General features: G+C 37.8%; 1 protein-coding gene across 4 annotated transcripts; it reads right to left on the bottom strand.

Moving 5' to 3' along the window:
- Positions 1–1,329: 1,329 nt before the first annotated feature.
- KLHL7 (kelch like family member 7) lies at positions 1,330–25,680 on the bottom strand. 4 transcript variants are annotated; one of them, XM_042473479.1, is made up of 13 exons: positions 25,386–25,680; positions 23,027–23,129; positions 22,560–22,653; positions 21,607–21,731; positions 18,818–18,993; positions 17,597–17,771; positions 14,597–14,739; positions 10,934–11,174; positions 9,751–9,952; positions 6,816–6,913; positions 4,803–4,839; positions 4,591–4,718; positions 2,557–2,688 (listed from the first exon to the last, which is right to left on the bottom strand). In XM_042473479.1, exons 1-12 carry the CDS (start codon positions 25,518–25,520, stop codon positions 4,613–4,615), a joined length of 1,635 nt encoding a protein of 544 aa, XP_042329413.1. In that variant the 5' UTR covers positions 25,521–25,680; the 3' UTR covers positions 2,557–2,688; positions 4,591–4,612. The 4 variants fall into 4 exon arrangements, with proteins under 4 accessions (XP_042329411.1, XP_042329413.1, XP_042329414.1 ...); XM_042473477.1 differs by lacking the exons at positions 4,591–4,718; positions 4,803–4,839 and having other exon boundaries at positions 1,330–2,688; positions 25,386–25,678; XM_042473480.1 differs by lacking the exon at positions 2,557–2,688 and having other exon boundaries at positions 4,591–5,691.

The raw sequence follows: 25,680 nt of genomic DNA, 5'->3' as shown, positions 1-25,680 counted from the left end.
AAGCTTTCATACACTAAGGCTATGATGAAGTACTGTCAACAAACACAGGTGCTACAATAGATATGTACATCTATAGTATGTAAGAAAAATGCAATTACTGGGTCCAAAGGGAGTTCACATTTTGCTTTATTGGAATGTTGTGTTGATGATCGAAGAGCCACAGGCAAGTTCCCCAATACCAGGACAGACTTCTAATTTAATTCACTGTTGTGCCAATACCCCCAAAAGCTTGCTGCCTTCAGGTGATGTTTACACTACATATGTATATTCATGAAGCTTTGGTTTGCCTACCTTAGGCTAAACTTAACAAGGGTACCTGCATTAGAACTGTTCTGTGCCTTGAAGTTATTTCTGTCTTATGATGACCCGAATCTTGGTAAGATTTGTTCAGAGGTTTGCCACTGGCTCCCCAAAGCGGAGAGTATGTAACTTGCCCAAGGTCATCCAGTGGGTTTCCATAGCCCAGAAAAGATTCAAAACCTGTTGTTCAGCACTCAACCCACCATACCATGCTGGCTCAAACTGTATTACTGAGAAGTGAACAGAATTCAGGACCATTTAAAGAAAAAACAAATATTTTAATCAACAAAGTTTACTGACCCACAAGCTTCACTGAGGTATTTTCTTCACTTTCAAAAACTGATATTTAACTAAAGTATTTTGTAGACACGGTTTATCAATACATATTTGTCAATACACAAAACAGTCCAAGAAAATGTTTTGCACTTTGTGTTCATATATTAAGAATGGACAAGGATGGAATTTTTCACACACTGCCTACATACAGAACATGTAGAAATCCAGAATCATAAAAAAGAGCTTTCATACCAAACTACTCATATTTGACTAACTGCAGAAAAAATGCATTTTAAGGGAAATGATCTATTATTGGTAGATCTTTTAACAAAAAACTCTCCAAGGCAGATTTATATATATATATAAAAGTGCTTCAGAATTTTTTAAAAATCCAAACATAAAAAATACTCCTATGGAATTGGAACAATATCTCTATGTGTAGGGTATACACTGTTTAATATTGATTCAAACACTTTAATTCAAGGATTTTATGGCCAACAGGCACTGTTAAGAACAAAAGTAAACTTTAGACAATATTGGAAGTTTCAACCTAGAAGAGAGATAGTTGCAAAGCAGAGAAAAGAACTGGAGGAAAAGAATGAACTAATTACATGCTAGACATGTTTTATACACAAGCAATAAAGGCATTCACTTTCTAACATGCAAATTTGTGGGTTTTTTACAGTACATATGTTGTAGTTTTTGAAACCTCAACACGAAGAAATAATTTGTTATGAATGTTGATCCATTCCGACACAAACCACTTTCTGCATTATAGCATGTCTAGCCTGGACTGCATCCAAGAAAGAAAACTGAAGCAGGAGAACAAAATAAGTGTGATTCGCATTTATTTATCTGAAAAAATAAATGCACTACAATTAGAAGCAAAAATTTGTTTTCCCCAGGAACAAGGCCTGTCTAGCTAAGTGTAGCTTCCATTGTAGCGTTTCCCTGATTACATTTACTTCTCCCAGAAATTAGCAGCTGCCTTCTAATATGCATCCAAAGCAAGAGCATATTTATTCTTAAACTCCACAATACTCCCATGGGGACAGAGAGAGATGTAACATTTTTATAAGTGAATATTTTAAGAAAAGGAGCACTATGGAAGAAGAACTATATTCCTTGTATAAGGTTGAAAGGCTATAGTGGAAATAACATAGGGCATATGGTTTTGCACATATACAATTTAAAATCTCCGATTGTGTGCCTATTGCTAGGCACCATTCTAGTTGTGCAATAAAATACCACCTAAGAGAAACAGATGCTTGCGTAGAGATATACCCTGTAAGCTCAGTATAAATAGAAGGAACTCGAAAAGGATGATGTTCATTCAAGTACTTCTTGAATAACTGGACCTTGAAGTTGCAGAACTCCTATCTTGTGATGAAGCTGTATGGCAGTAATACAGTACATTCTCTGCAGAACAGCTGTTTGAGCACATATACACCACAAGTTTCAACTCATCTTACTACTTGAAAAATTTCAGTATTTTAACTAGAAAAATGCAGGTAATATACTTTTAAAAATTCTTGAAATGTTCCACAATGTACTTCAGGCAAGTTTTGTTTGTGAAAGAAGTGCACAAGTGCATCTTAGATTGTTTTTCTTCAGTCTTGGTTTGCAGATTCTTGAAATACTTCCAATTGTTAGGAAGAAAAGTGAAAATAAAACTTGCACAAGCAAATCCACATTATGTTTTGGAGATAAAAATGGACAGGACTGCATTCCAAATTTTCCATAATATAACAAACTGAAACTAAAATGTAAAAGCATCATAAGTAGGAAACTATTTTTTCAGGAGCACCGTATGATTTTCTTGAAGTCCTCAAGTTTCTAATGTTTCCTCATTTGCTCCACAAGTATCAACAACACAAATTAAGCAGCTAGTCACTGGGAAAGCACGGACTTTGGAGTTGGCTATCCATTTATCAGTTTCAGTATTATATTCAAGAATGTGGCCCAGGCGCCCTACACCCTGAAAACCAGCCAAGACATAAATTATAGAACCTACTGCAGCACATTTTACAGTTACACCTTTCCATGGCATGGGGGAGACCATCTTCCACTCGTTCACTTTAATATCATAATATTCTACGTTGTCTAAACCACCTTTAAAAAGAGGAAAACATACGATTAAATTTAAGCACACATTTCCAAAGCATAATAATTCCCTTCTGAGTCAAATGGCAAAACTTTAGTTAAAACATATTCTGGGCTTAGTGATTAAGGCAAGGAAAAGGAAGAATGCAGTGCTTAAAAGCTAGACTGTGATGGGCAACCTCTAAAGGAGGGAATTTCTACCATCCCCTAAACCACAACCCTTAAATGGTAAATAACAACCCCAGTAGCTGAAGGGGGTTACAGTTCACCATTTTAAATATTATTACCTCTCCTCCAGAACCTATTTTACAACTGAAAAGGCCTCTTTCCAAGAAGGAAAATGCTACGCCACCCTCTGGTCCAAAAAAGAAGCCATTTTGAGACTGAACTAGGCCTGTGATCTTTCAAACTGTCTTTAAATAGCAAACTGCATGCCTCAGGCGTCTGGGGGCATGATTGTCAAATTTTGGATTAACCTTTTTGTTTGGAACATTTTTTAATGATTTTTTTTTCTGAATGTTCATTCTTATTTCTTCCAATATGCTGCGAAGGCTGGCACTACACACTTTTGAAAGATAATCAAAACCAACTTAGATAGCATTTGCTCCTACTACCGTGCTTTTGTTGTTGCTGTGCACCTTCAAGTCATTTCTGACTTAAGGTGACCCCATGGTGAACCTATCATAGGGTTTTCTTGGCAAGATTTGTTCAGAGGTGGTTTGCCATTGCCTTTCTGAAGCTGTGTGTCTGTGATTTGCTCTAAGTCACCCATTGGGTTTCCATGGCTGAACAGGGATTTGTACCTGTTCTCCGGAGTTGTAGTCCAATGCTCAAGCCATGACACCACACTGGTGTAGTGTAGTTAGAGATACCCCTTCTTTGTGAGAGGGAGGAACATCTGATCTCAAAGGCTAACACCTCACTGAAGATAACAATGGTCAAGCTTCAATTCTAATACACCTTAAACTTTTCTAGTACAAAACACACACGTTGGTGTTAATATGTAGACAGATCTTGTAGCACCTATGAAACTAACTGAAAGAAAGAAGTTGGCAGCATGAGCTTTCATAGACTTCAGTCTGCTTCCTCAGATGCATTTGGTGGAGGGGAAGCCAGGAACAGACATACATATGCCTTTGGTATGTGAGAATGTCAATACAAATTCAAAATCCTTTGTGTATGGAAATGAAATAGCAAGTCAGTTTTAACTATGGTCGTTTGTGGACAAAGACATAGCCATTGGTTATGGCAACGAAGTGGCAACATCAGTTTGGCCTTTGAAACTAGCCTGTAGGTGGGGAGGATAGATAAGTGTAGGACGCCCCCATGGGAATGGGGTCAGATAGTGTTGAAACGTGTGTAGTGAGCCATGAAGTCATTGTCCCTGTTCAATCCATTGCTGAGGGACTGCAGTTTCTCTTTCCAATCTACCTCTGTAGTTCTTTTAGTCAAGGACCACTGTTCTGAGGTCTGAGATGCAATGCCCAAGGAGTTTAAAATATTCTGCTACTGGTTTCTGTGTATCCTCATTCCTAATGTCTGATTTATGTCTATTTATCCTCTGGCATAGGGACTAGCCTGTTTGCCCAATGTAGAGTGCTGATGGGCATTAATGACATAGTACAGCATAAATCACATTGGAGTATGAGCATGTGAAGGTCCCCCTAATATTGTGGGTGAAGCCATTAAGTTATCTGATGACATTTCCTGGATAAATGTGTGGGCAGAGTTGGCATCTTGCTTTGTGGCAAGACTTAGTACCTGTGTCCTCATCAGTGTTACCACTCAAATGACCTGCTCAGAAAATGGACATAGTTTGTTGGTGTTGTTTCGTGTTTTAAACTTAATTTTTTAATAATAATAATAATAATAATAATAATAATAAAAAATTAAAAAAGAAAATGAACAGACACTGTCAGTTGGTGAAGTGGATTCATGGCCATCTATCCCACAGCATGTCCAAAGAGATAGATGCAGAGATCTGGGAGACAGGTACTGATTGAATGACCACAGACCGAGCCAGAGATGGAATCGAACCATGCAGGAGGTCAAACACACAATGATAGTAAGGGACCTCAAATCCATGTGTGGCTGGCAGCAAATATCGTCCCTAACATATATCAACTCCATGTTGGCTCACGAACTCAAAGTGAAGAGTACCTTGAAATATACCAAGAACAAGAGTCAAACACCTCTCAAAACCTACACTGAGAATCAGGTTCATGCCTCAGAGGATATCACTCTCAGTACTTTTGTGAAGGAAACCTGGAGCAAGACAATGATGAATGCCCGTCTAATACTCTATAAGGTGGAGAAGGAATCCTCTGAGGGGTTCTAGGCAGACATCACCCTTGAAATCACTGACAGAGAAACGGGTGAACCTGAACGAGGAGCACTCGGATGGGAAAATCGATTATTTCACCTTTCAATGTCGTACCCACTTGAACTTCTTTCTACCAACTGAAGAGACACCGTGGGAGATAATGGTTTTGAAACCAACAGACTCCTGATGGTCAGCTGAAGAAGTGGAAGTCTTATGCCTCTTTGAACAAGAATCCTCCTGAGAAGAACACTTACAAGTGTTTTTCTTTTTTGGGCTCTCCCGAATGGTGGGCAACCGAGAATTCAGACAGAAGAAATTGCCCCTGAATTGGAGGGATATCACCCTTAGCCAGAGAGGGAGCAGGAGTCTCCTTCCTAGGTCCTCCATCGGTACTGAGGCTTGGTATTGAGCTTCTCTTCTTTTGTGGTTTCAAACAATCCTTTCCAGGTTCAACAGCTTGTTTCCATGACTTATTTGTACTGACATGATGCCAAGAGAACTTCTCAGATTCACCATGCCAAACAGCATCAGAATGGGGTCTCTCAGATGAATGAGTATATTTTCCCAAAAGCAAACCTCAAAGGGGCTGATATGGTAGCAGGCAGCGGAACGTAAAGTTTTAAGGCCAGTTCATATAGAAGAGCCTTTAATTCTGACTCCCAATTTTTCTTCACCTGATGTGTAAAAGCCTTACAGTGAACACAATTATTAAAGTTGTGTCCCTCTCCCAAACAAAGAAGGCAATGGGAGTGTCAATCCCAGCCTGGAAGTTTAGCCCCACACTCATCACACCTCTTAAAAGAGGTAGAAAGGGTAGACATTGTAAATTGTTGTCAAACAGTCCAAGTCAAGTCCGAAGCAATTTACAACCAGAGGGGGAAAAACAGTAATCCAAAAAACAGCCCATATAGTAAAAAACCAACTCGGAGATAAAACTGAAAGTGAATCCAAGAGCAAAGCTGCTGCTGGTGCGGCGGACAAAAAGGAACTGAGGCAAATGAGCAAGAATGCTAGGGTTGGGTGTAATAGATGGGCAGAGCTACCAACAACAACCTAGCAATTCCAGAAGGTTTAAAATATGCTCTGTACAGAAACCATGAAGAACAAGAATCTGACATCTGAATTGTTATTGCTAATGAAAAGGAGTGGAATTTGGCTGATCCTGCAAAAGACCTTTGGAAAAAAAATTTAAGAGAAGAAATGTGGGGAGTCTTAACAGTGATTTTTGGAAAGGTGTTTTGGGGCAACTAGGATTAGAAAATTAGGAAAAGGTAAGGACAAATAGAATATGATAAACTTGTTAAAATAGAAGGAGCAGCTGGAAATTTGTAACAGATAGATAATTGTATAAGTGAGAATAAAAAATATTTTAATATAGATTTATTAAAGTTTGTAATCTTCCTATTTGACTGAGTACTTGTGAGTAAGGATAGAATTTAACATAGTAAAGGTTTCGTTTAGATAATTAAATAGGATAAGTTGTGGAAAACAGGGAAATCGTTCTTAATTAGAGAGGTTTGATTGCCCTGTATAGATGTTTAAGTAAATGTTGAAAAGATGATTGCATGTCATCTTATATTTCTATTTGTTCTATTTTTGTCTCTTTTTATTTATTATACCAGCAGCTGTGGGATTCAGGGCATGGTAGTTCAACACATCTGATGGACAAAAAGCAAACTAATTAGGCTTCCTGAAGAACAGTACTGCCACATTACTAAGAAAGCCAGCACATTTTGAGATGCTGCACCTGGCATAGTAGATGGTATACTGACATGGCAAATCTTAGGATCAAACAACAGAAATTAATACATACCTAAACCATTTTGTCCACCCACAGCAAATATTTTGTCTTTCACAAACACCAGTCCATGATTTTTTCGTGCTTCAAGCATTGGACATAGCTCTGTCCACCTGAAAGTATTTTAAAATGAAATTCTCAGTTTCATTATACATTCTTTCCCAGTGAGTGTCTTCAGGTGCTAAAACTGGCAAGGAGAAAAGTGTGTTAGCTTTACTTATTTTATTCTCCATTTCCATGACCAATTTTATCAATTCCTCTGATTAGTATTTTTTTAAAAAACCCTCACCAAGTTAAATTCATAGGCTGCTTTACATAAAACAGTGTTATTGAATGGTTTAAAAACACATATAAAAAGCATTTTGGTGAAGATGCAAGCACCAGTATGAGCCTCTTTTACAACAGCTTTTTAACTGAAGAAGCACATTTATTTTAAAACTGCACTAAAAATTACACCAAGATGCAATTGTATGGAATGTCCTTACAAATAATGCCACTGGTGGACCATTTTTGCAATCCAAGCCTCCTCCCTACACCACACTTTTTTTCTGGCAGAAATAGGGTGAAATGCTTCTCCTAGAAGCTTTCAAGAATGGTCGTTTACCTTTTAAATAGGTTGCATTGTCCTGCCTGCACTATTTAACATACATACATTAATCAAAGCCACAAACTGACTTCCAGTTTTGTGTTTTGACATTTTGGCAGTCCCTGTGTCCTCTGGAGGTTCTCAAGGGCAGAAAATGATCCACCATATTGCTGGAAGCTGCCTAATCCCTTCTCTATACAATGATAAAGTAACGTTTTTGTTCTAACTACTGCAAAAATTATACAGAAGCTTAAACTTTCCAGAAAATTTGTTTAAAATGGCTTAAATGAAGTTATATTGTGCATGTTTGTTTTAAAACTGCAATAAAAAAGGGAAACTAGAGTACAAGTGTTAGATACACAGCAATGATTTCTGCAGTTCTCTTTTTGTTTGCCAATCCTGTCATTTCTGATAAGCCACTTCTTTCAACATCTTTTCTCAATCTTTTCAAAATTATTTTTAAGGTGCTCAACTTCTGGTGGTGGCAAGAGGTGACATGTCCATTCCCTGTCTACCATTCTCTTCAAAAGCATGGGCCCAACATATGAAACTGTGCGCTGTTTGAATTAGAATGAGGAAACTGTAGGAAGTATTCCCTTATGTTTAGTTTAAACATTGTATGCAAGGAAAGTGCTTTGTAGGGATGTTGTGTACCAGTGGATAATTTTCACATTATCTATAGTGACTTCATTGTTTTCCATTACAGCAATGGGATGTTCTTAATCAATTCCAGTCTGTGGCAGAATGATTTGAAGTGCCACCTCAAATTTGTTTTCCTAGGTCCCAAACAGTTCCCAATAGAGCTATTTTTGTCCATTCCTTTTATCCAGCACCATTTTAAGAATATATGTTTTATCACTGAATGTGTGCCAGTTCAAACCACTTACAGTATATTTCAGTGAAAAATATGAAGTCCCTTATATATAGACATAAATTACTTCCATCAACTTTGGGTTAAGACCTTGAAGTATTCAAGAAACATTCTTAGTATGATACGGAATTAGTTAAAAATTATGAGTTAGGAAAAATGGATTTAATAGTCTTTTTTTCCTCTTGATTACTTCTTTTTTAAATTATCAAGTTGGTCCAGAACTGAAATGCTGTAATTGCTTACAGAGAAGAGTGATCTTTAACAGCACATAATGAATTTAAATTCCTGTTTTTCAAATTTTTAAAAAGATTTAAAAACAACAACAACAACTTCCAGTCTCGATTCAAATAACTGGTGAAGACATTTAAACTCCTATTGGAGATAACATTTCATGTGTGCATGCTCACACGCTTGTAGAAACACTTGTAAACCCTACCTGGAGACATGGGAGACATTAAGGTTTTGTTCAATGTATCATCTTGGTTATGGACTAGCCTTCTCCTGCGGGCCCAATTTGCACTGCTATTGACTTCATTTTGGCATCAAGCTAAAAGATCTTTAGGGATTAAGGATCTTGGCTTGAATCTGTATAAACATGACCTTAAATTCCTTGAATTGTTTCAATTTTATATATTTTACGCTGTTCTAAATTGTTCTTTACTATTTTAAATTTTTTTATCTGCATGTTGCTTTCAGATGTTACGACAGAGTATAAGATATAAATGCTCTAATAAAATTCATAAACAAGTTAGCTGTACTTCCACCAACATACAATAGTTCTACATGTAAGGTCTGGTTTCTATACCAATATCAATTTTTAATTTAAAATAATATTGTTGAAAATATATAGCAGGACTAGACTTTACAGCTGATTGATTACTAAGGCCAGCTAGCCATAATTTTTTAACCCCACCAACATATTCACATCATTCCCATCCATTCAAACTGATTCTAGTTTGTTTAAATACATAAATTTTCCAGTTGCAAAGAGCTAGTCAGCTATTCTATAATAAAATAATGCTATCTTGTATTGGTCCACTTTACTTTGTTTTACTCTTAAAAATCCCAATAAACAAAATCCCAACATAATTATATTATGAAATGTGTACATCATTACATTATATTATTCTGATGCATCTCTATTCCAAATACAAAATTGCTAACCATTTTCTTGTAGAAACATCACAAAAAATCCACTACATAAGTATAGGTTAACTCATTTTTTCCTGGCTTTTGACTCATTTCCCTGACCAATTTTCCCTTTAGAAAATTCTCACTTGTAAAAGTTCTTGCTTCTTACAAAAGGAATAAATGGCAAATTGGACAAAGCAAAGTTTTTCTGTACCGCTGAAGGAAACAGATTCTAATTTCAATTTCTTTTTTCACAATTTAGAGGTCAAACTTCTTTTGCTCTTTAATAATGGAAAGAGTAACTGAAAAGCAAAAGAAGAACTCAAACAATCTGTGGCATAAGCTTTTAGGTCAGTACATACGTTTCTGTTGCTGGATCATAAACTTCACAGGAGCTCAAGACTCTTCCAGAAACATTGTTTCCTAAACTTCCTCCACATACATATATCAGACCATTCGCTTCTACCATTCCATGACTGCACCGCTGAGTCAACATGCTGGGCTTTGTGTGCCAGCTTTCTGTTCTTGTATCGTAGCATTCAAACAGGTATAAAGCAGAATTTCCTTAAGATAAAAAATTAAAAAAGAAAAAGAAAAGAAAAAAATAGAAAAGAAAAAGAAAAGATTTAGACAATATTTGGAAAATTATCCAATTTATACACTTGCAACAAGATTGTTTCAAGATAGATCTTCAAGTGCTTTATACTTCACAATTTAGCACTTATCAAGCTGTAGATTTTTAGTTATTTTTTTGATATACCACTCTCCCAGGAAATGCATGCTCTGGTGTTTGGACAACTTTCCTATCACAGTAAGAACTTTAAAAAGCTACACCTGCTCCATGTACAATAAAATATAACTGGGACACAAAAACAGGAAATAAAAACAGTGTTGACATGAGGTTGTCAAAATAGCGCTTTTTCTGACAGAGTGCAGGTGATTCTGAATTCAAAAAGTGTATTTTGATTCCAGGATTTTTATCTTACACCAATTGTACTGAACACAATCCTACTAGTAGTGGTCACTCAATCTAGGAAACATACTACACATCAACTCTATAGCAGGAGGTAATGCAACAGTACATATATAATATACTATACTCAGGACAGCTTTGCATCTAACATATCAAACTAAGAACAGAACAGGACAAAAGCATGCCAAAATGTGGCTCTCATTTTACTAAGACAGCATGGCCCATGTGTGCCACTGCTCCTAACTAGGTGAGCTACCAGCTTCTACTTCCCATGTCAATTGTATCACAGGTTGATCTATCTAATCTGGCACATGACAGCTGGATATATGTTTTCATTCACAGATTAAATTACTTGGCCAAGTAAAACTGACATAGGCTTTTCTAAAATTACATTCAGCAATATAAATTTTTATCATTAATTTATAAGATACATATTGCTAACACATAAACAACTTTCATACTCTAGGAATATTGTTTCCTTTTTAATGGAACATTCAATGACAATATTAGGGCATCGTATAAAACTACTCTTTAGGTGTATCTCTACCACAAGAGCCATAAAAGTATCTTACCTACTTCTGAACCACCAGAGGTATAAATTTTACCCTCTGCTGCACAAGCTGCAAGACTATCACGGGGTGTTGGAGGCCCCAGTTTGGAGTACCAGCTATCTTTCACAACATTGTAGCAGTCCATTCGTTTTATAGGAAAGAGCTGAGAACCACCCAAAATATAAACTACATTATCCCAGAAGACACAGGCTGCATCCCTTCGCTTTTCAAAGGGACATCGGATGTCTGTCCAGCTGTAATCCTGTATAAGAAAAAGATAAGGAAGTAAAGCGGTTACACAGGGAAGACCTACTTGTACTGTCTGGAAATTTCAGTTTCGAGACTATTTTATATTGACTCCACCATAATCCAAGGACCTTGGTTGTCCATTTTACTTCCAGAACAACCCCGAGAAGTATATTAGGGAGAGAGATATTCCAGCACTCCAGTCATATACATGTTTATGTTTTTAAAAGTGACTGTGCCTTGATCTAGATGTAGATATGTAACTGCACATATTGCATTCTGAAGATTTTATATTTTGAACAGACTAGAGGTTTAGTGCAAGGCATGATCTGACTCTTCATAATGCCATTATTATTGCTGACCAGAGTCTTTTAGTAAGGCTTAGAAAGATTTTACTCAGGGTTGAAATATTTGTTTTGTTAGCACCAATTTTACTGATCTGTCAGTTTCAAGTATTGATTCATTTGGAGTATCAGCAGTTAAAAAGAAAAGCAGAAAAAAGACAAAAGAAGCTGTTAACATAAAATACTTGATTGCAGTTACATCACTAACCAGTTATGATGCATTATTCTAGAGGCTGAACTGATTTTAAAATGAAACAGATAAAAATAGTCTACAGAGATTTTAATGTAGACTAAAGAAAGTGCTGGGGGAGAGACAAACAGAAGAAAAGAGCAGACTGCAAGAATTATAATTAGGAAAAACAACCTTTAAAAACATGTTGTCATGGCAACCAGGATTTTGCTTCCTAGTCTACAATTTACAATCTACCTTCAATCACTTTCCCTAACAACTGAGAAGAATGCTGCCAAAAGTACTTGCAGCCTTACTAGCAGACACTTAAGTAAAAGTGTGCCTGAATACTCCACTTCTCGCAGTTGGGATAACTGCCTTAGTAAACAAACTATAATGCAATGAAAACTTAGAACTATCACCCAAGCTACCGAACAGTACCACATATTAGTCTAGATCTAATTGCAAAAAACATCCAAAAACAGCACTGAACTAGCCAGACTATGCTAATGTGTTGAGCTAGCTTTGACAAACAGCATGTAGTACTAGTTCAGGTAGGATTGTAGATCTAAACAGAATTTGTTCATCCAGGCCTGTGGTCTCAAACTATGGTGCTCTCGATGTTCAGGACTTCAACTCCCAGAATTCCTGAGTCATACTAGCCAGGAATTTTGGGAGCTGGTCCAAAAGATGTTTGCAAACTACTATTCCAGGCTATAGCAACACAGTATGTATTCAAATATGTACCGCATGCAAGTATCTAGAATGTATTGGGCATTTTTTCATACACAGTACTGGACATTATTCTCATAAGAATTACATGTATAGAAGAGCCCTTTAAAAAACAACATATTACTTGGATTAATGAAATACTGTAATTCAGTGACCACACAACCTACCTAGGTTTCTACCTCTCACTTTCCTTCATTTATCTGACACTCCATTTCCTTAATCCCACTTTCTTAGTCCCTGTTTTCCAAATTTTTCCTGCTTCTCATCTGCATCCACCAGTTGTTTGTCCATTCACTGTCCCTTCCTGCTTTCCTCATCCTTGCTTTCTTCACCTATCTGCCTCTGCTTCTTCTTTTGCTCTGTTCATTTGCTTCTTTTACTCCCCAGCTCTCTTTACCTTTCTGTCATTCCTCCTGCAGTCTTCAATTTTTGTACTCCTCTCTTACCATTCAGTTTAAGAGGACATGTTAATGACAATAAATTAATACATTTTATTTCTTTTCTGACTCTCCTCAAGGCAGGTACACGTTAAAATACAAAACATAATAAAAACACATAAACCCACAGTTAAAATATAATACTATAAAATCATTAAATACACTCAGAAAAGTACACACTCAGATTAAAAAGTCATGATTTAAAATTGACTGAGTAGGCCTGCTGGAAAAGATATGTCTTTAATCCTGTTTTGAATGCAGTCAGCATTTTCAAAAGTCGTATCTCCTGCAGCAGGTCACTCTACAGTTTGGGAGCAGCAGATGAAAAGGTCCTTGGGAGTGTGACCCCATCCCAAACTGGCTTACATACCTCCAGCCCCACATTAGGACCTTGGATAACAAATACCTGTCTTGTCTGGTTTCAGTTTCAATTTGTTTTCTTCATCCAACCCATTACCTATTCCAAGCATTTATTCAGAGAAGACACACTATGAAGCTGTCTTTGATGGCATGGAGAAATATACAGTCCACCCTTTCCTTATGCAGGGAGATCCATTTCGGATGATCTCTCCCAGCAGTTTCACATAGATGTTGAATACCAGTGAGGATAGAATGTGGTATGTCATACAAAAGCTACTTTTTTGAGGAACAGCTATCCCCAAGCACCACCATATGGAACCTGCCTGAAAAAGTGCCTCCAATTCTCAATTCCCCCAGGCATTCCAGGAGGATACCATGGTATTAAATGCCATTGAGGGGTCCAGAGCTCCAACAAGCATAAACTCTCCCCGTTGGTGTCAAAAAGAACATACTCCACTAAGGTGACCATATCAGTTTCAACTCTGTATCTTGCTCTGAAGCCAATTTGAAATGGGTTAAGGAAGTGTTGTCATCCAAGACTGCTTGCAGTTGGAAGGCAACTGCCTTCTCAATCACTTCGCCCCCAAAATGATGATTGGATACTGGCCTGTAATTATTAAGTTCCAGAGGATCCAGGGAGGGCCTTTTCAGCAGTAGTCTAAGCACTGCCATTTTTAAACAGGATAGAAAGATGCCCTTCCTGACAGCTGCATGACATGTTGTATTTTAAAACTAATTGCATCTCCTCCCTGGACAACCAGCCAAGAGGAACAGAGCTCAAGAAATCATATTATCTTCCTTATTTATGTTGATCTCTTTACCAGGTTGCACATGTGTAGACCATTCCCTACATTCTCCCTGTTTGTATGCCCCTGTTCCATGTGAACCTCCAGGATTTATTTAACACTGATCAACTATTTTTGGATTTGAATTTGAAGATGATTATGCAGAACAGACACCCAATCCTGGCAATAATGAAAAACTTGTAAATGTAAGAAAGAAGCATTTAAGTTGCTATAGAAATCTCAAAATATCCCTGCACTCCTGAAAGCTTCCTGTATAATCACTGCTTGCCCCCACTCTGATATAACAAAAACCCTTCATCTATTCCATGCAAGAGCTACAAATATATACATGAAAGATTATATAACTTCGTGTGCCTGCTATTTTAAGTACCTACCCCAGCTGCTTTATTTATTTGAATTAAAGCCAATACTGACTGAAGAGCACAAGATAGGTATGGTCATTACTATGAAGTAAAAAGGATCAAGGAGAAAAATCCTGACATACAAAGAAGTGCAAGAAGCCACAGAAGAACAAGATACTACATTTAAAATAGAAAGACAATCTTATGGACTACATGGCACCTATTCAAATAAGTTAAGAACTGAATTACCTTTGGATTAAAATATCGACATGATTGTGGCTGTGATCCTCCAAACAAGGCAATGCGATAATCATGTTTTTTTCTTCGTGGGCGAGTGCCATCCACTAATTCTTCTCTGTCCTCCGGAGAAAGCAGATGGTATCTCATTCCACCTAAACTCAAGAAAGCACACAGTGACTCTGTTAGCTTAAAGGGAAATCTATTTCCAAGCTAAGAATGAACAATAACTCCAATGGGGGAGATTAAACCCTATTTTCTACCCATTACACAGAACGGATATACAGCCTCTTTCAAATATGGAAAAATGCTGCTGCAGCATGATACAGCATTCTGTAACTTTTACAAACACTATCACTGACAGGAATGATACAAACTGGTTGTCATGGAATATGCCTCTCAGATGGTAATCCATGCCTTCAAGCACATAGGGAAAATGTTGATATCTATGTACTTTCATTAGAGTTCAGCATCTCTAGTGTACCACAGATGATGCACCCTAAGATGATTTGGGAGAAATTTGTCTATCAATAATTTTTAATTTTCCCAATGCTTTCATGAAGCAAATACAGTATTTTTTAAATTTGTAACCACCATGTATTGAGATGAGGGCTATAATGTGAAATGTTGGCAGATAAAATCTACAAGGCTATTTCTGAGGCTCTCCACATTCCACCACTACTGCCACTAAATATCCCCCACACTCTCTAGTGGGCATAGGGAGCAATTTTGATATATTTTCCAGGGTTGTTTCAGGACCAGGAAATGCTTCCACCCCACCCCCTAAAATAGGAATAAACTCAGAAGTTGATTTCCTGTTTTATTGACCCTGATTACTTCCTGTTGTTTAAGGCTTCTTGTGCCTAAAATTATCTGGATGGGACTATGGGAAAACTGCCCTAGGGAAATGGGAGTTTTTGCTAAAAGCTCCCCCACAGCCACTAAATGGACATATGGGACTTTTTCAGAAAATTCACAAAAAGCTGTGAAGCTGAACTGGTTATTTTTAAATTGTTAGGGCAGAAGGAGCTTTTAATGGGATGTGCTCCACTTCTATCCTTTTTATTGTGTTTTAATGATTTTAAAAACATTTAAACTTCATTTTTAACATTTGTACTAAAGCTTCTTCAGAAAAAACTTTAAAAAACTTTAAAATATTTGGGATCTGGAGCATGGGGTATAGCCCCCCCCCCAAATTTCTCAGGAAGCCAAGGTGGCCTACCAACCCAACAGCTACCTCTCCCCTGTTGTAAAGCAACCTGGATGGGGTTTAATGGAACTGTAGTCTAATACGTCTGGAGCACACTGAACTGCGAAAAGCTGATGAACAGCTCCCACCAGGCATACAACTTTTTTTTGCAACTCTCATTAACACACACACACACACACACCTCAAGTTTTCCCCAGTATTTTTATTAGGTTAGTATTTACTTTAGATGTAGCCTGGATTTACATTAAAATCACAGATGGTGGTGCGTAGGTTTATTGCACTTTAACAGCTGAGGAAAATATCACAGAAGATATTTTATGACAGATAACATTTCTATCAGTAATATTCTAAAACTGACATGAGCTACTTTCAGAAGGTGTGCTTAACTCAATTATTTTTAATTCTTGTAAAAAAAGCTGTTAAATAAAATTAACAATAGCCTCTGGGAAAAGAAGTCCAAGTATTTAATATACTATGACTGTCACTCATTGTACCACATTGCATACTGAATTGTCTGTTAGTGGTGGTGATAGTGGTCATTCCCCTCCTACAAAGCAAAAGGCTAATCAAATTTGATTTGAGAGGAAGGAAAACTGCACAATACATTTACGTTCAATTATACAGCATGGTATGCATGCCCTCCTTGGTTGGCCCACTGTGATTGGTGCTGTGTTGGCTCAAGACATTTAGAAACAACACTTTGTCTTATGTAGTAATACACCTGGGGCCATGAAATCCTCCCAGTCAGCAACTATGCAACCAAGCTAGCTACTATTTCACCCACCAATGTCTCAGGTTAGTGACTGGAATAATAAATTGACCTGAACCAGAAGTATGAGTCCCTCCTTTTTTTCATACGGGTACCTGATATAAGATGCTGCTATTTCCTCAGTTCCCATGATAAAGGGATAAAAGCAAAAAGGATTGGAGAAGCAAAATAAATTTCCTTTTGTAGACTAGAAGGATCATTACTGTCCCTCTCTGTTCTTTTATGACATGCAAAGACAATCACTAAAGCACTTCCTTTAAACACTTTCAAAAAGAAGAGGAAAGGTGGTCTTGCACAGAGGTTGATAGGAAGGCAAACTTAACTAAAATGTACACCTCAGTCCTTCCATGTAAAACATTTCACAAAGAATTAAAGAGAAGGTCTTCTTCCAATCAGAATAGGGTGTGTGATTTAACAGGTCCTTGGAAGATGTTAAACCAACACACAAGTAATTACGGGAGATGACAGCACTTCAGATTCTACAGTCCCAGATACAGCCTTGAATCATCACTGGAAACTGTTTGCTGGAAAAAGTTGAAATGTCTGGAGAAACCCACATACAAGACACTGCAATAAGATCAGTCACACATACTACTTGAATACCTGCATTTAAGTTCCACTTAATTCAGTGGACCTTACCATAAGGTAAACTTTCACAGTAGTAATACAATCAGTTGGTCTCTGTAGCTGGCAAGAAGTCATCCACAATTAAGAAATTTCTTTATTTTGTTAGTCATGTTCAAAGAGTGTGAAACAAAGGCAACTTGGAAGCTGGAGGACTATGGACTAGGAAGCTCAAAAGATATGAGCTATAGTTAGGTTCTACATATTTACAATAATTTATTACTGTAGCCATTTTTCAGGCTGCAAGAAATAAAACAACATTAAAGTTGACTAGATTCAGTTCAATTTCCTGGCCAAGAGAAAACAGCAGCCTTCTGACTTTCTTTAATGATGAAATACTTTGAAGTGGAATAAACAGATTCTAATGGAAGGTTATAGAGAATGTTCACATACGTCTAGAAAAACTTACTGATAACCATTTTGAGGCATTCTGGGTTGTCCTGGATAAGTGGCTCAGCCTGTACTGTTTTACTGAGGAAATTCTTTGAAATTAAAGGAAACCTTACTTTCGCTAGAATGTCAACCATGTATGGCTGTCGGTTTGGTTCATCATACTTCAACCATCTGACAGCAGCATCATAAACCTGGAAGATAAGGAAGAAAATATGTCTCAGTGACAAGAAACCTACCAGCATGTTTGCCTATTAAGAACAGCTGCTTTACCTTAAACAACCATAATTAAGAATGTCAGAACCATGAACACTGACAGAGCAATGATACAAGCATTAGCTGAAATGCAACCAAATATATTAACAAGTTTTATATACAAAATTATTCAAAGCCTGCCATTTTTTAGACCTTGTCCTCTCAGCAAGCATCACCATCACATCAAAATGAAAACAGACATGATGTGACATCATTCTCCATTTGGTTGCTGGTTGATATTTGTGGGGGAGTTGGAGTTGGGGATTCTTTGCAACAAAACCCGCCAGGTTTTGTGGCAAGTCTTACATACTTGGGCCAAAATTTGAAATACTGAGTTTGAAAAAAGTACTTGGGCTACACATAGCTACAAGCTGCATTTTCCCTGTCTTTGTCTTACAATTTTAGTCCTACAACTTTTTAGCCACTAAAAAACTATTTAGACCTTGTGCAATGAGCAGTACCTGATTAGTTCTAAATCTATTTTTTATTTCAAAGAGAAACTTGAAGAACTTCTCTGAAGAACTAGATGTGGTAATATATCTCAGATAACCATAGCTATAATAATAGTAATAAACAATATTCATTGTACCATCCTCACAATATAAATCTACATGATCAATTTTGTCCTCCAAGAATAAATTACTCTGTTCACTTGATCCTCAAATTTTGATTCAAAATTTCACATGTGTGAACACATACTTACATGGGAATGCTCAAATTCTTTGTTTTTCCTACAAACTACAGCTCCTCATGTTTTGGAAAACCAAGTCTTTTGACTCTGAGGTTCTTCAGAGTACTGCAGTAGGAAAGAAGAGGCCTCAGAAATACCAGAGAGGCACCAAATTTGTTTAGGTGTTTCCTCACATTTCAGCCTCCATATAAAATATTTTGTGCAAGTTAAGTATGAGTTATAGCAATACTCCTTTAAAAAAACTCAACCCTTTTTTAAATTGTAAGAATAAAACTGAAATAACTGTACCCTCACCTGATCTTCTGCTCTTACAGTAAGTGTATCTTGGTTCAGGAGATGCGTCACACGTTTAACATCTAGCTGCAGAAATTCATCTGTCTTGTAAACTTCAGTGAAGTGTTGATGGATAAAATCATCTGCAGTAGCCTTAAGTTCTGGACAGTCAAGACATTCTGCTAATACACTTATACCTAATGCAAGATGAAAAATGTGAATTTACAATATATGTTACCAATTACATATTTCATTAAAAAAATGTGAATGAGGTACCAGCATTAGTTTGGAACATCATCTCATCAAGAAGGTAAAAAAACTGCATGACTTTCACCAGTGCGACAATCTCTGTGAAAAAGTAAGGTGCTTTCTGGAGTAGTACACAGAAAGGAGGGTGGGGGTGCCAAAGATGCTTCCTCACCAGACACCAAGGAAGATTTCTTTCCTGACAGAGATAGTCTTCAGTCCTGCTACCACCTGTCACCAAAGCATCCACAGCCATTCTTCACCCTGCTGCCATGCTGTACCTACAGCACAGCGATCACCTATGCCAGTATAATAATAAAGTCTGACATTACAGTGGACCCTTGTTATACGCTGGGGTTTGGTTCCAAGATCCCCCATGGATAACAAAATCCGTGGATGCTCAAGTCCCGTTAAATATAATGACATAGCAAAATGGGGTCCCTTATAAAAAATGGAAAATCAAGGTTTGATACTTGAAATTTATACTTTTTTGGAACATTTTCAAACTGTGGATGCTTGAATCCGTGTATAAAGAATCTGTGTATAAGAAGGGCCAACTGTACATTATTTGGCATACACTTTCATGGACCGCAGCCCATTTTATCATATACATGGAATATAGTTTCAGTTGGCTATTATTTATACATATATTCAGGAGGGTGTGGGGTAATGGTTATCAGCAAATAATCTTTTCAATAATCATTTAACAGAAGGTGAAAGATGTCAGTATAAAGATAGCCAACATTTATCTTTTGCAGTGTAAATAGAGCTTATGGATATTCAAATCTGTGGATTGCAAGTCTGCAGATATAGAGGTCCCACTGTATGTATTAACCCAGTCATGTATACAGATTTGCCTCATTAACAACTGTTTAGGCAATTTTCTCTGACTCAGTGTGTATCTGCACTGTAGAAATAATGCTGTTGGACACTACCTTAACTGTCATGATTAGTTTTATTGTAGTTTTGTGAGGCACCAACACTCTTTCACAGAGAAAGGTAAAGATTTGTAAAGCCTCAAATCACAGGATTCCATAGGATGGAACTCCACACTGGCTCAAAATAATGGATTGTTGTTGCGTCCCTTCAAGTTGTTTTTGACATACAGTGACCCTATTGTGGGGTTTTCTTGATAAAAAATATGTTCAGATGAGGTTTGTCATTGCCTTCCCCTGAGGCTGAGAGCATGTGACTTGCCTAAGATCAAGGTAGACATGTAGCAGTTCAACATAGTCCTGTTTAATTCAGTGAGCTTTCTGTGAGTTGCCTTGGGTCCCTCTCTGGGGGAAAGGTGACATAGAAATGAAACAAATAAAAATAAATTGGAGCTACAGCATTAATGTGGTATCAAACTGCATCACTTCTACTGTGTAGATGAACTCTAATTTTCACATTCCTATTTCCTCTGGTCCTGTATCTCATATACTGGATTGGTCCAAAACTATTAATCACCCCACATATTAATCTATCTATGCTAAGTTGTCTAGATTGTCTTTTTCACCTCTCAGCAACTGTTCTTATGATTACCATATCCTGGTATCATTTATACTGACATACCTCTAGCCCAAACTGAAACAACCTCCCACACATACAACAAAGTGTGTTGTAACCCATAAAAGCGTATGCCAAGTAAGACTTGCTAGTCTTTGAAATGCCACAATAACCTGTTTCATTATGTATGAAAGACCAAAATAAGGAGCAAATTTTGATTTTTCACCTAGTATCTTAACAATTGTGAATCACTGATGGGCTAGTTGCCCAGCTTTCTATCCTAGTGACTTATAAAAATTTAATGAACAGACTCAACAGAAAATAAGATAGGGTCCATACAGACAGTCCAAATTAAAGCTGCTTTGGGTCACTTTGGAGGTATGCTGTTTAAATGATGCATGCATACTGAGAGTCCAGAAGCTGCGCCAAAGCTGTGCTCTAGTCCTAGTGTGTATGGGCCCATAGTTAGACCCGATTTACATTAAAACACATTCTATCTTACTAAAACAGAATCCTTTTGAAGCACTATGCCAGTATATCTTCTACTTGTGCAAGAAACTGTGATTTTTACAAGTTGGCCATTGAAGTAGCAAGTACTAAGATATTATCCTTTTTACAAGCTTATGTAGAGAGGTAGCCCATAACCTCTTACACAAGTAGTTCCATGCTTCCTTTGCAGCACAGTAGGCCTGCTTACAAACACCTGCCCACCCCAGCCCAGAATGGCCACTAACTGACTACAGAGTATACAGGAAAGCTATCAGTCAAACTGCCAACCACCACCACTACTGGCTGTCTTCCTGTTGTTCACATAAATACAATAGCAAAACTCCTATGCTCTGCATAAACAGGTTCTCAGCCTGAGAAGCCAGACATATCTGTAAATTAATGCTTTGAAATATTCATGACACGACTAAGTTTCCAGAACTTGCTTCCCCCCCCTTTTATACCTGACATGTGTAACTTAAAAAAGCATTAAAATCAAAATATGTTCATTTCATCCTGTCGTACTGCTGGAAAATACCAACAGTTCTTTGTAACAATGCATTTATAATAATAGTAAGTCATCTCACCAAGACAATTTGAAGCATCAACTTGCTCTTTTAAGAAGTCCACGCACATTTTTTTTACAGGTTCAATTTGATATTGATTTGCTGCATCTAACAATGACTGGACATTGTTGCTGTTCACAGAAATTCTAAAATAAATGTGACAATGTTATCACAAAAGCATTTCAACAAAATTACATCCAGATTTATTATATTAGTATATTAATATAGAATATATTCTATTATGTTAATATATTCCTAGCTACATCAGCTGAAAAGTGTATAAAAGAAGGAAACTGTAAATAGGGCCCTTGGAACTGGTTTTAAGGAAGGAGGAAGCTCAATGCTCTCAGGGATCTTGCTATTTTGCCAATTTGCAGGCACTTTCTTAACAAAACAATGAAAACATACAATGCCTTGCATAAAAAACACTCAACACCAAAAACTGAAACTGAAACAAGAAGAATAAGTGTATCAAAGAAAAGAATAGGTTTAAGACTCTACTGAGTGAAAGCAATACTTCCTCCACTATACTATTTCAAAAGCAAAATCTGGAGGTGTTTTAAAAGATACAAAAATCACAAACCCAATACTCTTAAAAGAAAATGCAAGCACTGTAGGGCAGAATAAGCAAGCTAACCACTTCTTCCACTCATTGTTATTCAATCAAGGTTAACTATGGAGACTCTAAAAAGCCCAGTGTCTACTTAAAGGTTCATTGTAGGTTACTCTCAAGTAAGTGTGCCCAGCATAGATGGCATGCTGCCTTTGTTACTCCTAGGAAACAATATCTTAGTATCTTGTGTGCTTGATAATTTTTTATTTCTGATTAATAAAGCTTACAGAGATGCAACTACACAGGAGTCTTATTAGTCCAATCTGCCTGGGTTGCCAGATTTCAAACTGGTAAATAAATAATAAATGTGTACTGTACTTTTTTGCAACTGATAGATATTAAGAATGATAAACAACCTTACCTTGCAGTATAAGCAAACTCCACAAGCTGCTCAATAATATCTGGCTCAGCATCTTTTAATTCCACTTCAAATGACTTTGATTCAATCATATTTGCTGTAATTAGACATAAAGCATTGTCAGCTGGTGTCAATTAAGGCTCTTTGCTTGCTCCAATAATTAAAGTTTAATTTAGCTGAAGAAAAAGCCCAGGAAAGTGTGGAAGGGAATGCAGCCAGGTCCCTGGCCAATCAGTGAATGGAAAATACTCAACCAGCACTTACACCAAGAACCTGATGACATCAGGACTGTGGCAATGCTCGCTGACATAACCCAGTCCATGAAGCATTTGGGGTGGGGAAATCTGGTCCTTTACTTAATTTATGACCCCATGCCCGTTTAACATTCAGCAGTTACATCTCATTCAGTCACATTGTGCTACAAAATTATACTTAGGCTGAGTGCTGACCAGCAAATTAGGAAGACTTACTAGTAAACATTAAGTTGAAGAAGTGACTGGCTGAAGCAAGGACAACACGATGAGCTGGAATTTTTCTTTCCTGGACCATGAGAATGACATCACAGAGTGTTTTCTAAAACAAAGCAGCCACAATTATAATACATATGCAGACAAATGTTTCATATACTCAGCTCCCTCTAAAATTCTGATTTTCTTTGCTAAACTAACTGTTGCATCATATATGGAGTGTATTTTGTTGTTGCTGACTTATGATGATCCTAAGGCAAACCTATCATGGGGTTTTCATGGCAAGATTTATTCAAAAGGGGGGGGGGTGGTTGCCATTGCCTTCCTCTGAGGCTGAGGGAGTGTGAGTTGCCAAGTGGGTTTCTATATACACTATAAAAAACCTTGTGTTTTAAGGTCTATAAAGTAAAGCTAATAAAATTCAAACTAAAATATTTTACAAAGCCCCTTTAATGCATAACAGAAATTGGTTTCTCCCCATTAAGCCTTTAGTGTAACTGGTTTGGAGCCAATCTTCATTATATCTGGAGCAGTGTTATCAAAAATATAAGATGCATTTGTTTGAGTTGGTCTACTTTTAAGTATGAGTATGGTCCAAAACACACTACAGAAATAATCCAGTTTGAGCCCACTTTAACTGCCCTGGCTCAGCGCTAGGGAATCCTGGCAATCGTAGTTTAACTGTGGCACCAGAGCTGACAGAGAAGGCTAAATGTCTCACAAAGCTACAGTTCCCAGAATTCACTGAGCCAGGACAGTTAAAGTGGTCGCAAACTGGATTATTTATGCACAGCACAGTGAGTGTCTTGCAGTTTTAAAATGGCCAAGTTCTTTAAGACTCCTCTCTGCTCATTGATGCATATTCCAAGACAGGCAGATTCATTTCAAACCACATTATCCAGTAAACATCCATAGGCCTTGAACAATAAGACTAGTACATGTACAGTTACTCTGTCAGAGGACAACTAGAGCCACAACAAAAAGTCTCCTAGCATCTTAAAAATTATTAGGTTTTATTTGGCACAGACATCTGTGAACTCCAGCCAACTTCATCAGAGCCCTTGTAGCTACAGAGAACAAGGAACAACCACACTCAACACAACTAACTGAAGTATACATTGGGATGCCTTCACTTCAAATCTCACACCCTCAAGGCAATTTTAGGGAGGCCACTCAGCTTCATCAACACAGAGAGATGCAAATATGGCAACCATACAATGCTAACCTGCCTTTTGCACAGAACGTAAGAGCAAAATGCCTCTAAAGCAGTGCTACTGAAAGCAGTGGTCCTTATGGAGCTTCCAGGAACTGGGGAGGACCTAACTTCCATATCTTGGTTTAGTCATTAATCAAAATGGAAGCTGCAGTCAATGAGAAGGAAACTAGGACTTCAAAGGGGATCTATAAAGGAAACAAACAAGGTCCTAAAGTGTATCATGGAGTGCTGAAGTTAGGATGGCCCACCCATCTATTTCCAATTTCTATGTGTGGCTGTGAAAGCTGGATAATGAAGGAAGATACGAAGAAAACCAATTCATTTGCAATTCAGTACTGGAGAAGAGTGCTACAGATATTATGGATTGCCAACAAAACAAATAAAGAGCAAACCGAGCCTGGATTCTCCCCAGAAGCCAAGAAGACTAAACTGGGACTGTCACAATTTGGCCATATCATGAGAAAACATGCCTCATTAGAAAGGACAATAATGCTTGGCAAGGTACAATGCAGAAGGAAAAGAGGAAGCCAGTCAGAAATGCCATTGCTGCAAGGCCTGGGCATGGATGTTGATCATAGGCTGGCTTGATGTTCTTTGTTGATACCCTATGGTTCCCATAAGGTTGTCTTAAGTCAGAAACTATTGGAAGGCACACAACAACAACAGACCTTTCATCGGGTGTATGTTAAACAACCAGGCAAAATCCACTGACATTCCTTCCTCTATGCGACCATTAGAAAGTACAGGAGCCTTCTCTGGTTTTCACTATGGCAACCATATCACACACACACACACACACTCTAACATACATAGGAAGATCCCTTTGTAATTCATTTGCAGCCTTTCAAAGGACCATTAAGCTATATAATAATACAGGAAGGGGGACACCTGGCTGAATGAAACTACATGTGAAAGGGATCTAGGAGTTCAAGCAGACCACAAGCTGAACATGAGTCAACAGTGTGATGCAGCAGCTAACAAGGCCAATGCGATCCTAGGCTGCATCAATAGAAGTCTAGCGCCTAGATCAAGGGAAGTAACAGTGCCACTCCATTCTGCTCTGCTCAGGCCCCACCTGGAACACTGTGTCCAGTTCCCCTCCATTACGAACAACCCCCTCCATCTCCTCCCTTTCCCGGGCCTCACTTGCTTCCTCATGTTATTCATGACGCCCATGAAGCTGGCCAACAACTTCGCCTCTTCCCGGGCGGCGAGCTTCTTCTCCGTCTTCTTCTTGTTGCTGTTGTTGCTACTGCTTTTCTCCGACGCCGAGGCCGCCATGCTCCTGGCTCCTCTTCCCCGGCTCCACCGCGCTTGAAACGAGAGCTTCACCGGACCCTCATAAGCGACACACGGACTGAGGGGAAATAAAAACAACCACGGAGCTGCTGCGCCCTCCACACACTGATGGAGACTGTAGATCCCCGGCGCTTATAAAGGG

The sequence above is a fragment of the Sceloporus undulatus genome, chromosome 6 (genome assembly GCF_019175285.1).
Source record: "Sceloporus undulatus isolate JIND9_A2432 ecotype Alabama chromosome 6, SceUnd_v1.1, whole genome shotgun sequence".
NCBI classification, from domain to species: domain Eukaryota; kingdom Metazoa; phylum Chordata; class Lepidosauria; order Squamata; family Phrynosomatidae; genus Sceloporus; species Sceloporus undulatus.
Note: the sequence above shows the minus strand (reverse complement) of the source record. Positions and strands in the feature narration are given on the sequence as shown.